General features: G+C 59.8%; 4 protein-coding genes across 4 annotated transcripts; 1 reads left to right on the top strand and 3 right to left on the bottom strand.

Moving 5' to 3' along the window:
* Window positions 1–610: 610 nt before the first annotated feature.
* Window positions 611–3,233, top strand: JDV02_000561 (uncharacterized protein). The gene is made up of 3 exons (XM_047981385.1): window positions 611–829; window positions 1,362–2,852; window positions 3,048–3,233. Exons 1-3 carry the CDS (start codon window positions 668–670, stop codon window positions 3,216–3,218), a joined length of 1,824 nt encoding a protein of 607 aa, XP_047837345.1. The 5' UTR covers window positions 611–667; the 3' UTR covers window positions 3,219–3,233.
* Window positions 3,234–3,332: 99 nt separating this feature from the next.
* On the bottom strand, window positions 3,333–4,832 carry APA2 (ATP adenylyltransferase; the record flags this gene model as incomplete). The annotated part of the gene is made up of 2 exons (XM_047981386.1): window positions 3,333–4,552; window positions 4,695–4,832. 2 exons carry the CDS (start codon window positions 4,830–4,832, stop codon window positions 3,581–3,583), a joined length of 1,110 nt encoding a protein of 369 aa, XP_047837346.1. The 3' UTR covers window positions 3,333–3,580.
* Window positions 4,833–5,353: 521 nt separating this feature from the next.
* JDV02_000563 (ATP adenylyltransferase) lies at window positions 5,354–6,609 on the bottom strand. The gene is made up of 2 exons (XM_047981387.1): window positions 5,546–6,609; window positions 5,354–5,465 (listed from the first exon to the last, which is right to left on the bottom strand). The coding sequence occupies exons 1-2, from the start codon at window positions 6,515–6,517 to the stop codon at window positions 5,364–5,366; spliced, it is 1,074 nt and encodes a 357-aa protein (XP_047837347.1). The 5' UTR covers window positions 6,518–6,609; the 3' UTR covers window positions 5,354–5,363.
* Window positions 6,610–6,901: 292 nt separating this feature from the next.
* JDV02_000564 (uncharacterized protein) lies at window positions 6,902–9,332 on the bottom strand. Its single transcript, XM_047981388.1, has 5 exons — window positions 9,045–9,332; window positions 8,782–8,925; window positions 8,347–8,689; window positions 7,370–8,261; window positions 6,902–7,318 (listed from the first exon to the last, which is right to left on the bottom strand). The coding sequence occupies exons 1-5, from the start codon at window positions 9,156–9,158 to the stop codon at window positions 7,276–7,278; spliced, it is 1,536 nt and encodes a 511-aa protein (XP_047837348.1). The 5' UTR covers window positions 9,159–9,332; the 3' UTR covers window positions 6,902–7,275.
* Window positions 9,333–10,612: the final 1,280 nt, after the last annotated feature.

Consider the following 10,612-nt stretch of genomic DNA (forward strand, 5'->3'; position numbering starts at 1 on the left):
CTCGCGGGATCCTGCCTCTGACCTGCATGATTCTTTGCATTCACTCTCTGAGTTTTCCCGGGCAACTGCCTGCGCTTTTCTTACCAACACACCAAGGGAGAGAAAAAAATCCAAGGGCACACGGTGAGTTACTGATTCACTGGCTCCTCTCCACCGCTCTGAGCTGAGAATCAGGGTACCGGCAGCCTGCATCGCCCACAACAACGATCAGCCAGCACGGCGCGTCCGCATCCCGTCCCTCCAGTCTCTCCTCTTCCCGGTCAACGGCTATTCCCCCTCCAGTAACGACAGCATCGGCTCGTCCCAGAGGGTCTGTCTATACAAGCCAGTGAGCCGTTCTGCAACAGCGGTGAAGCACACACCAAGAGGCTGTTGACTGAAGTACCGAGCAAACCCACCACCAGCCCCCCACGCCCAGCGACACGAGAACCGGGCGTCCTCCTCCTGGGGCTTTCATCTCTTGTCTTGCTGTCCAGTGCCTGTGCTCGGTGAACAGCCACAGCCGGCCGGCGTCTGGGTGCCCTCCCCCTCATCCCGCCTCTCTGGGAGCCCTCATACCACGGCCGGCGGCGGCTGGGGTGAACAGCCAGCACGGCAGAGGGCAGCAGCAGCTCCTCCATAGCTGTAGACGGCCCGCGTCGCGCCCACCATCCATCCCATCCGTCCCATGCTTTCGTACGGACCGAGCAGCCAGGCGTTCTGCCCTGGGCCACCACATCCGCCAGGGCGCTGCAGCGAGCCTACACCGCCCCCGTCGTCCTTGCCGTTGCCGCTGCCACTGCTGCCGCTGGGCACGTTATGTCTCCTCTACGCCAACGGTTCCGTTCAAGTGAGTTTTTCTCCCCTCCTTGGTTCTCAGCAACATTTTCTCGCTTTCCGTCAACCTCCCTTCTTCCCGCTCTTCGTTGTGTTCTAGCAGGAGGTCTTTTGTGTTCTCTATTTTCCTTTTCTTCCCAATAATCTTTTCTATTTTTTGCACTGGGCCTTGTGGTGCTTTTTTTTCGATTTCCATCGTCTTCGTCGTCTTGGCCGTCAGCACGGTTTTTCTCTCTAAGAACGAACGGTGAAATCTGTTGTTGAGCACGCCCGGGCATCAAGTCTTCTTTCGTGCGAGAAACGTCACCATGGATGACATGGACACTGATTCGTCATGGATTCAGTCCATCTCGGATTATGAGGTGTGTGTTCCTTGGGGAGAGACGCACACAAAAGGGCCATTCTTGCCCATTTGATGCCTCTTGATCCTTCAGATTTTGGAAGCATCGTTCGTCCGAGTCACGAGACGATTTGGGGAGACGAGACGACTACCAGCCACGAAGGAAGCGTTCAAATACTGATCTCTCTAACTTTATCTTATACAGGACGAAACCGTCTTCTTCAATACACAGTCTGGCGCGGAGACGCCCCGGCTGCTCGTCAAAGGCAGCGGCGGCCATGATGATATTTCTCCTTCGGCGGCGAGCGACAACCCATGGCACAACGGAAATGTAACGTCCGGAGCAGCAGCGGCGCCCTCGCTCCCTACCTTTGCGCAGTCCATAATGCCCGGATCACCAGGCCTGCCTGTCGGACTTATCATGGACGACTCGTGGGAGAACCTCGACATGTCTTGCGTGGGAAACTTTCAAGCAGCCAACTTTGTCGGCTCCAGCAGCATCCACCAGGGCGGCCAGGCGGCTTCGTCGGGGCTCTACTCCCACGGACTCTCAGTCACGGCAGCAGCAGCAAACGCGCCGGTGACGCCCATGGACGGTCTGTCAACTCCTCCGTCCGAATGGGTCAACAACAACTCTGCGGGCGGTGTTCACGGCTCTTCGCTCTATCCGTCTCATGAAGCCTTTTCGGCTCTCCTCCCGAATGGAACCCACGGACACCAGCGACATCTGCAGCATCATCATCAGCAGCCCATCTTCGAAACCCAGACTAAGAGTTGGATTTCGAGTGCCCTGGACAGCTACGTCTTCCCGCAAACCATATTCCCACAGCCCACCGTATCAGACATGATGCCCGTCTCGGCCGCGGCAGCCACCGCCGCCAACGACGCTGCTGCCGCCATGTCGGCCGCGCTGGAGACTCCATCGCCTTCACCACACAAGCTGCACCCGTCCTCGACCGGCAGCGGCGGCTCGGTTGCTGACAATGTATCCGACGCCTTGGAGGCTCCGTTTGCATCTCCGGGAAGTATTTCTTCTTCTTCTTCCTCCTCCGCGGCAGCGGCAGGTTCAGTGTCCTCTTCGGACTCCAACTACAACGAGACGCCCGCGGCCGGGAGAGCACGAGGCAGAGACCTCGCGCGAGGCAACGAGGCCCCCTTCCTGCGCCGCTCGTCGCGCACACGCCTCCCAGCGGGCATTCTTCAAGGTACAGCTCAGCAAGATCTCGGACCTTCTTCTGATATGCTCGCCCTCGAAGGACCCTCAAGCAACGACGCGTTCCTTCCGTCGGCAACCACTACCACTACGACCCCTCGGCGTCGCAGGACCTCTGTGCGGTTTCACCAAGCGCAGCAACAGAACCAGCATCATCATAATCAGCAGAATCAGCAGAATCAGCAGCAGCTGGCTTCGCCTCTCGACGCAGCAGCCATCTACCCATGGCCGCCCGGCGAGAAGCCCCCCGGAGCGCCCTACCAGTACGTCAACCAGATGGACCCCGAGAGCCTCGAGTTCTTCGAGCGCACCCTCCTCGAGGACCGCGACGAGTCCCTCCGCGCAAAGGTCCCCTTCAAGCTCATCCAGCACAAGCTCCGCCACGTCTTCTGCGGCGCCCAGGAGACGCTGCGCGGGCACCACCGCCGGCTGGTCAAGGATCCCTCGCAACGCGTGCGCAAGCCCGTGTGGCACGACATTGACGTACGTTTATACTGAGCTCCCACGCCGGAGAACAGCATGCCCCCTCTCCCCTCCCCTCCCCCCTTTTCAACTGACCAAGAGGGGCGTTTTCAGCCTCCTTGCTGCCAGCCCCCCCCCCCCGGGCCAGGGTAGCGAGAAGAAGATTACCCAGGAAAAAAAATCAAAATGCTGACTCGTTTTGGCTGCTACCTACAGGTCGAGCTGCTCCGCCGGGCCGTCGCCTCGCCGCGGTGCAAGTTCCCCAACGGCAAGGTGAGCTGGCGCGCGGTCAGCCAGTACATCTCGGACCGCGGCGGCACGTACGACTTTGGCATCACGACGTGCAGCCGCAAGTGGAACGAGCTCACTGAGGCAGGCGAGCAGTAGTGGATTCGTGTCGAGATGCACATCTGGATGTAAGGGCGCCCGAGGTTGGGGGCTGGGAACGGGGTGGCAATGGCAGAGAGAGAGAAAGACAAAGAGAGCGAGAGAGAGCGCTCGCTCTTAGTAGCAAAGCACAGGAACAGCTACCTTCCTTCAACTTGTCGAGAGGGTAGCTATTTGTACTATAGCCAGACACGGGTCGTCGCCGACGACAATAACCCCGGATCTGTAGATGGAAATGGCCACTGCCATATAAGCGTTCTGTTGCGATCAACGTCGTGCACCTCGCGGGGAGCTCTCGCCTCCTTCAGTATACAATGCTCTGTTACACGCCGTCGCCGCCATGTTCTTCTTATTCTTCTTCTTCACAGCATCGCTCCAGCCGCCTCTCCCCCCCGCCGCGGGACCCCAATCCTCTCCAGAACACTCGCCAGCTGTCCCGGATCCTCCCTCAGCGCGTCCCACTCCGCCTGCGTCTTCACCAGCGCCGTGCCCGCCAGCACCGTCCCGTTGAGCGCCAGCCTCCCCACGGGCTTCTCCTCCCCTCCCTTTCTCACGGCGTCGCCCTCTGCCAGCCGCGGGCAGATGACGAGCCGGCTCCGCGTCATGGCCATGTTGTAGCTGATCCTCGCCCGTCCAGTGGCGGCGGCGGGCGCCTGACGGCCCTCGTCTCCCTCCTCACCCGCGTCACCGTCGTTGTTGTGTGCGGCCACCGCGCGGCATGCCCGCCGGTAGAGGCGGAGGTAGGCGGCGAACAGGTCCGTCGCGGACATACCCAGGTGGATATCTTCGGAGAATGTCGCAAACGGCACTCCCGTCAGGAGGTCCGCGTCGTCAGCCAACACGCTCCACGTGCTACCGCTACCATCAGCACGACGCATATCCACGGCCCCCTCCTCCGCCTTCTCCCGGCCCTCCACCAGCAGCCCGTCCCTCATGCGCCGCACAGGCAGCAGCTGGAGGTGCCTATGCGGCTGACTGGCGCCAGAGTGCTCGCCGCAATTGAAGAAGACAAACAGCTGCTCGCCGTCGCCATCGCAGTCGTCATACGCGCGGACGCACGCCAGCGCGGCCTCGAGGTCCCCCTCGGCGAGCACGTCCGTCTGGTGCTCAAACGCGCGCGTCGCGAGGATAAAGTGCTCCGGCACGACGGCGAACTTGTTGAGCACCAGGTAGTGCGCGGGGCCCACGTCGGCGACGAACAGCGCCCGCGGGGGGTCGGCGAAGGGGTCTGGCGGCTGGTGGCGTGACGGCGAGGAGGAGGAGGAGCCCGTGGAAGGGGACGGTGCTTTGTTGGCGGGCTTGTTGGCGAGGGCGGGCGAGAAGCGCAGCTGGAACTGCAAGTTTTTGCCTCCTGCGTCAGCCAGAGATAAGAAGGGCACTCAATCATGACGGACGTGAGTGAGTGAGAACGAAAGGAGCCACGACGACGACGACGACGACGACGACGACGACGGGGGAGGCAACGGAACAACGTACAGGAACGATACCGACGGGCAGGACAGTAACCTGCGTGGGAAAGTAGTGCAGGTCGCCATCCCCGCGGGCCCGAGCAAAGGCCGCCCGGACGAGCTCCGGCAGGTTGGCCGGCGGCGCCCTGATGATGCCGCGCGGCATTGGGGGACAGACAGCCCAGGGGCAGGCAGGGCGAGCCGAGCCGACTTGTATGGAAGAAGTGAACGGGGTGGGCGGATGCGTGCGGGCGAGGGTGGATAGTGTGAGGTTTTGTTGATGGGCGGGCGGGCGGACGAGATCTCACATGAGATGATGGATGGGGCTGGATTGGTGTGGTGTGGTTGGTGTAGTTGTTGTGTTCCTGAATTGACTGGCTCCCCTGCGCCGAGTTGAGCATACGAAGTACGCCAGAGCCCAACTAACCCCACCAACGTGCTGGCCGCCAGGTGCGTTGCGCTCCAGGGCGGCTTCTTCCTCTTCAACTACCTAGGTAGCTCATGAATAGAGTGCGAATATTGACATCCTGACAAGGAACAATACTATTATTATCCATTTATCCTGAGCCCAAAGCAGGCATGCAAGTCGTGTAACCGCCATACTCTCTCACCCCAACGCCAGCTGTCTATCCGAATACACGCCACCCTCAAGGTTCTACCTACGCCTTCTCGCCCCCTGACGAATCTGTCCCTCGACTCAAATCCCCGGCATGCCGACAATGGATCGCACCGCCGGCACAAATCTCGGCACGTAGTACACGGCGTACGCCCCGATGAGCGCCGTCAACAGACCCGTCAACTAGTCACGTCTCCAACGTCAGCATCGTGCCCACCACGCAAGCTTCGCCGCACAAGATCCCAAAAAAAATCAACGCTCACCTTTTCAAACCACGTGTGAAAGTAAATCGCCGTCATCAGCAGCATCCAGAGGTTCAGCCCCGCCACTGCCGCGGCCGTCTTGCCCCCCGCGCCGAGCTGCTGCATCAGCGTCTGGTCGTCCTCCTCCTCGCCGCCGCCACGGCCGCCGCCGGGCGCCTCCTCGGCCTCGACGCCCGCGCTCTTGAGTGCCCCGTCGCCCATCACCACGCACCGCTCCTCGCGCGCGCGTCCACTCCACCTCAGGACCGGCCAGCCCACCTCCTGTAGTAGAAATACCGTCCCCAGCACGAGCAGGAACACGTGGCCCGAGATGTCGTGCCCGCCGCGCCACCGGCCGCCCGCCGCCTTACACGCCACGGCCGTGATGACCTCGCCGGCGCGCGCCGTCCCCGCCTCCACCTGGCGCTCCACCATCTCGCACTGCCCGCCCGTCCACCGGAACCCGCGGTCAATGAGCGGCGCGCCGAAGCACCACTGCGTGACGAGGAACCACCACCCCGTGACGAGCGCCCACCGCGCCCCCGCCCGCATCCTCCGCACCGTGAGCTCCATCGCCGTCGGTCCACCGCTCGGGTGCGTCAGCAGGAAAAACACAAAGGCAAACGTCGTCCACCCCCAGCCGCGCTTCACGAACACCACGTTGACCACATTGGACTTGCGCGCAAAGTAGCTCGGCGCCGCGCCCGGGTCCTGCGCGTGGGCCTGCAACACCGGGTCGTACGCCGCGGCGCGCGTCTCGGGCGACAGCACGGCGAAGACGGTGCCAAATACCAGTATAAGCGGGAAGACTGCGAGGACCACCCGCTCGAGCGGCGTGGGCAGCCAGGCCGGCGTGCGTGTCATCCTCTTCGTCGTCGTTGTGGTCGTCGCCCCGGTCGGCGGTCGCGAGTTTCGAGCCGGAGACGGCTTCCGTGGAGGCAGGCCGTCTCCTCCCATCTCTGCGGCGGCAGCGCTGCGGCGTGTTGTGACCATTGGCGAAGGGAGAGACGGATGGGGAGAGAATAGACGCGGTTACGACATGAGTTGAGGCGACCAAGACGTTACGTGTCGAATTGAGCCGTGCTTGCAGTTGTTGGAAAAAGGGAACGCAGACGGGCGAGCCCGGTGGGGACCACCTTTACATTTCAAGCTCGCAGTCAGTGACGTAGGCCGTTCGTAGCTGTAGCTGTAGAATTGTGGGCACAACCTAAGGGAAAGCAGGAGCTGTGCGCCACCGCCAGCCACAGCACCTCGGCACAACGTACGTAGTACGTACCCTCATGTTGGCTTCAGGCACCACCATCCCAACGCGCCGTCTCCATCTGGAACCTTCGCTCAACGGCGTCGACTTCAGACTCACATCCTAACTACATCTCGCCCATACATGGTAAATTGAGCTGGGTTTTTAGCCGGCACGCTAACATAGCCAGGCACCAAAGTTCACATGGCTGGCGAAGCAGCCACAGCCAAGTACCCCGCACCGTTCCTCCATGTTTGTCGCATGCACGCACTTGCAGAGCCAAACACAGCATGCCATGTGTGAGATGTCTTCACTCCCTCAGTTACTGAGCGTCTATTTACGTGTTAGCTCTTATGTGCGTGTCACAGTCTGCCGTAAATCGTCTTTCATCATCCGTTCCAAGCATGTCTGAGCTAATCTCAAAGACACGCGTCCCCAGCCCTCCCCGCCGCCGTGCACCCCCTAAAATCGCGTTTCGCGTATCTATGCCCATCCACCGCCTTCATGTTGCCTAAAGTACTTCTGGAAAGTTTGAGCCTTCGGTCCATCGCTTCCTATGGCACAGTTAGCCCCTCATTTCAACAGCTGCGCATCATGGTGCTTACACTGGCTTCATCTCCTCCCTAGACAGGTGGAGGTCCCCATACTTGGCATGCTTGGAGAAGCGACAGTCCCTTCCCCGATTGCAATACGGGTCTTGCGGGCAGTGGTGGCTGAGGACGCAGTCAAAGTTCATACACTTGGGTCCATGGTGACAAGGGCTGGTGCGCGCCTTGTAGCGATGGACGCTTAGTTCCTCAGCCGTCAGCCTCGTCTCATGCTCTCTGGCGCAACTAGTCGAGCCGCAGTGTCCCATCAGGTAATGGGCGTTACAGAATGCACCCATTTTCGCCTCCTGGAGCTTCTTCCGGTACGTGTCTTGGGCCAGTGATCCGGATGGCAATTTGACGGGTGGGTCAATGCGAATATTCTCCCTATTGAGATCAATGGTCCTGAGCGGTCGGGCCTTAGTGCTTCTGACGGCCAGGTTCTGGTGTCCATTGGCCCCACCAGCCGATGCATAGCTTCCTTTGTGCTTAATAGAAACACCACCGTTCCCTGAGCTAACAATAGTCGCCTCGGGAAGATGCTTTACCGATGGCGGCGGTGTCGGCGTCGTACTCGGTGTCAGGGCATTCGTCAGAACCGCGTCGAAGACGGGAGCAGGAGGGCTGGCGGCTTTTCTCTGAGGAGGCGGCGGCTGCTGCTGCTGCGGCTGCAACATACTAGGCTTGGTCTCGTTATTTAGTGGTGTATCGCGAAAAACATTGTCGAAACGAATAATGGGCAGGCCCAGGTTCCTAATGTTTTGTTCCGCCGGCGTCGTCTCTACGAGAACGATGCGGTTGTCCCTATCGCCGATATACGGACGCAGGGCGTGGGTATAGCCTCCATCGTGACAAGCAACGAAGAAGATCTTTTTGCAGCGGATATCCTTGTGATAGTAGTTAAGCATGCCTGCAGAACGTTGGATCAGCACGTCGCGCCCACGAGACCGGACAGGTTACACAACAGAGGGTTGGGGGAGTTGGGGAGTGCGTACGCCTCAATTTGGAGTCGGCGTTTTCCTTGCCGTGGCCGACATTGACGAAATCGAACTCGGCGCGGCTATTGGTAAGGTTCTCGGCAAAATTATACATGTCTTCGTCTTGATTGATGACGCCCGATATGCGCAGGGCCCTAGCAAGGCCTTTGACGTTGGCAAAGATGCGAACAAAGATGTGCACATCGTCGCCGAGGGGTGTGTCGTTGCGGAGGTAATCGACAATCTGCTGCTTGAGCAGCTGGGCAGCCTCAACGGAGCCGTGGGCAGGGTCTCTCAGCAGGCTATCTCGGAACTTGGCGCCGTCGCCGTCGACGAGAACGGCAACATAGGCATCGTTATTCTGCGCGGGCAAGAACTGGTGGTGAGCACGCAGGCACACTATACACACAAAGTGCACCGGCGGCGGCAGATATATGCGGTTTTCATACGCACCATAAGACGTTTGTACTCTTCGTTGCGAGCCATGCAGTCGGCGGCCTGTTGCTGGTACATGATGCGGGACGAGCTCTGGGCGTCGAGATCCAGCCTCAGGCGACGGATCTCTTCATCGTTGCTGGCGACTCTCTGCAGCAGCATCTGTACACACACAAAAACACACACACCAAACGCGGGTCAGTGCTGGTTCCTGGGTCTTGTTGTTGGTCGTGGGCATACGCAGGTACGTGTGCCACGTGCCTCGCGTGCGACGTACGTACCTGAACGAAGCGATTCCTCTCCATGTCCTGCTCTGCCCATTTCTGATAGCAGGCGGCGAGCTCGCCGACCTGGGCCGAATTGACGGCGTGCTGCGCTTTCGTAGTTTCGTCCATGCTGTATGTGCGAATGGGTGGACGAAGGGGGGGAATGAAGGAGAGGGAAGCCCGCCAGCAAGCGGCGACAAGAACTGAAAAAGAAGCAGTAGCTTTTTAGCAGTGGTAGCATCAGGAGCACCAGCAGCAGCGGGCAAGCAAGCAGAAGCTGGGCCGTGCGGGAGAGGCGTTATTAGGGCGGGGAGGACAAAGGTTGGAGAAGGAAGGGACAGGGACTGACTGGTGGGCCCCCAATTCAGCAGCAGGGCTGGGCTGGGCTGGGCTGGCAGAAAGAATTGCCCGCCCAGTAGTGCTCGAGTGTGGTGGTGCTTGAGCACCATTGACAGGGGCCAGACGACGGCACCCTGTGTATGCTTCACCACCCGGGTTACCACCCGACTGCCGCGTTCCATGTATGTATTGTAGGGGTCGTGATGATTGCGGTTGGCCGAAAAACAAAAAGTACTGCTACTACAAAGCAATAAACTCCCTTAAACGAGTCGTGCCGACGTCACGTCGGTCGGCAGTGGCTGCCGCGCCCGCCGGGAAGGGAGATCTGCAAGGTGCCGAAACTCACGCGCCCCCGACTGCTACCTTGACCTCCACTCTCTGCAGCAAAGCTGTTTTCTTTCCTGCAAGCCAGCGTTGTTGTTTTTTCCGTGCCTGTCAGGAATTGGACTCCTGCCCACCCACCAACAATTTCAGATCCACGGCGACGAGTCTGCGGCGGCTTGAGGATCGCGACATGGATCGAGTCCCACTGCCCGCCCACTCTCAGCCAGCGTCCGTGCTGCGTAAGACTTGTTACCTACTCCCTTCCAGATGGTACTTCGCGGCATGGTGTCCGTCATTAGCGGGGCGTGCCGGTCCATGCATTGCTTTCTTGCCTGCTGTACTGCATGCATCTACCCAAGGTACAACTAATAACCTGCGTGGTATCTGGTCAACCTGACGCGCGGGTTGTTTCCTATGCCATACTATTTACCTAGTACTTACGTAGTGGTGGGCCGTGGGCCGAACTGAGTCCCGCCCCTCCCTGTCAATATTAGCCGAAGTTTTCAAAAGGGTTGCCCATTTCCACAGGCATCGCTCAAAGAGGAAACCTCGAGTGGAGGGAGCTCTTTCCATCCTGCCAGCACCTCGCATGAATGGACCACGCGACTGCCTCCGAAAAAGAAAATTACTTTTTTTCTCCTTTCCTTTTCTTTTTTTCTTTGTGTTCTTTCTTCACGCCCTGACTACGAACGTGATGGGCCTCGTTTTGCTTTTTCCTCCCCACTCATTTCCTCTGCTCCTTCTCGTCGGGAAATGAAGCGTCACGGTTCCTGACCCAGACAGACAGGCCCAAGGGCAGCAAGCCAGGGTCATCCGTGTTCCCGTCATCAGGCCGCCGCCGCGGCGGAACCGCCCAGTGGTTCGTTATGCCGGGGCGTTCATCAAGCACGCACGTCAGCCAACCCGCACGCACGGGCAAT

This window comes from Purpureocillium takamizusanense, chromosome 1 (genome assembly GCF_022605165.1).
Source record: "Purpureocillium takamizusanense chromosome 1, complete sequence".
Taxonomy (NCBI): Eukaryota; Fungi; Ascomycota; class Sordariomycetes; order Hypocreales; family Ophiocordycipitaceae; genus Purpureocillium; species Purpureocillium takamizusanense.

Excerpts from the sequence above, each read along its gene's own strand:
- JDV02_000563 (XM_047981387.1), bottom strand. The coding sequence starts at position 6,517 with ATGGTCACAACACGCCGCAGCGCTGCCGCCGCAGAGATGGGAGGAGAC. Across the intron at positions 5,466-5,545 it reads TTCACACGTGGTTTGAAAAG|TTGACGGGTCTGTTGACGGC; the intron begins GTGAGCGTTGAT and ends AGACGTGACTAG.
- JDV02_000564 (XM_047981388.1), bottom strand. The coding sequence starts at position 9,158 with ATGGACGAAACTACGAAAGCGCAGCACGCCGTCAATTCGGCCCAGGTC. Across the intron at positions 8,926-9,044 it reads AGAGGAATCGCTTCGTTCAG|ATGCTGCTGCAGAGAGTCGC; the intron begins GTACGTACGTCG and ends GTGTGTGTACAG. Across the intron at positions 8,690-8,781 it reads AAGAGTACAAACGTCTTATG|AATAACGATGCCTATGTTGC; the intron begins GTGCGTATGAAA and ends TTGCCCGCGCAG.
- JDV02_000561 (XM_047981385.1), top strand. The coding sequence starts at position 668 with ATGCTTTCGTACGGACCGAGCAGCCAGGCGTTCTGCCCTGGGCCACCA. Across the intron at positions 830-1,361 it reads ACGCCAACGGTTCCGTTCAA|GACGAAACCGTCTTCTTCAA; the intron begins GTGAGTTTTTCT and ends TATCTTATACAG. Across the intron at positions 2,853-3,047 it reads CCGTGTGGCACGACATTGAC|GTCGAGCTGCTCCGCCGGGC; the intron begins GTACGTTTATAC and ends TGCTACCTACAG.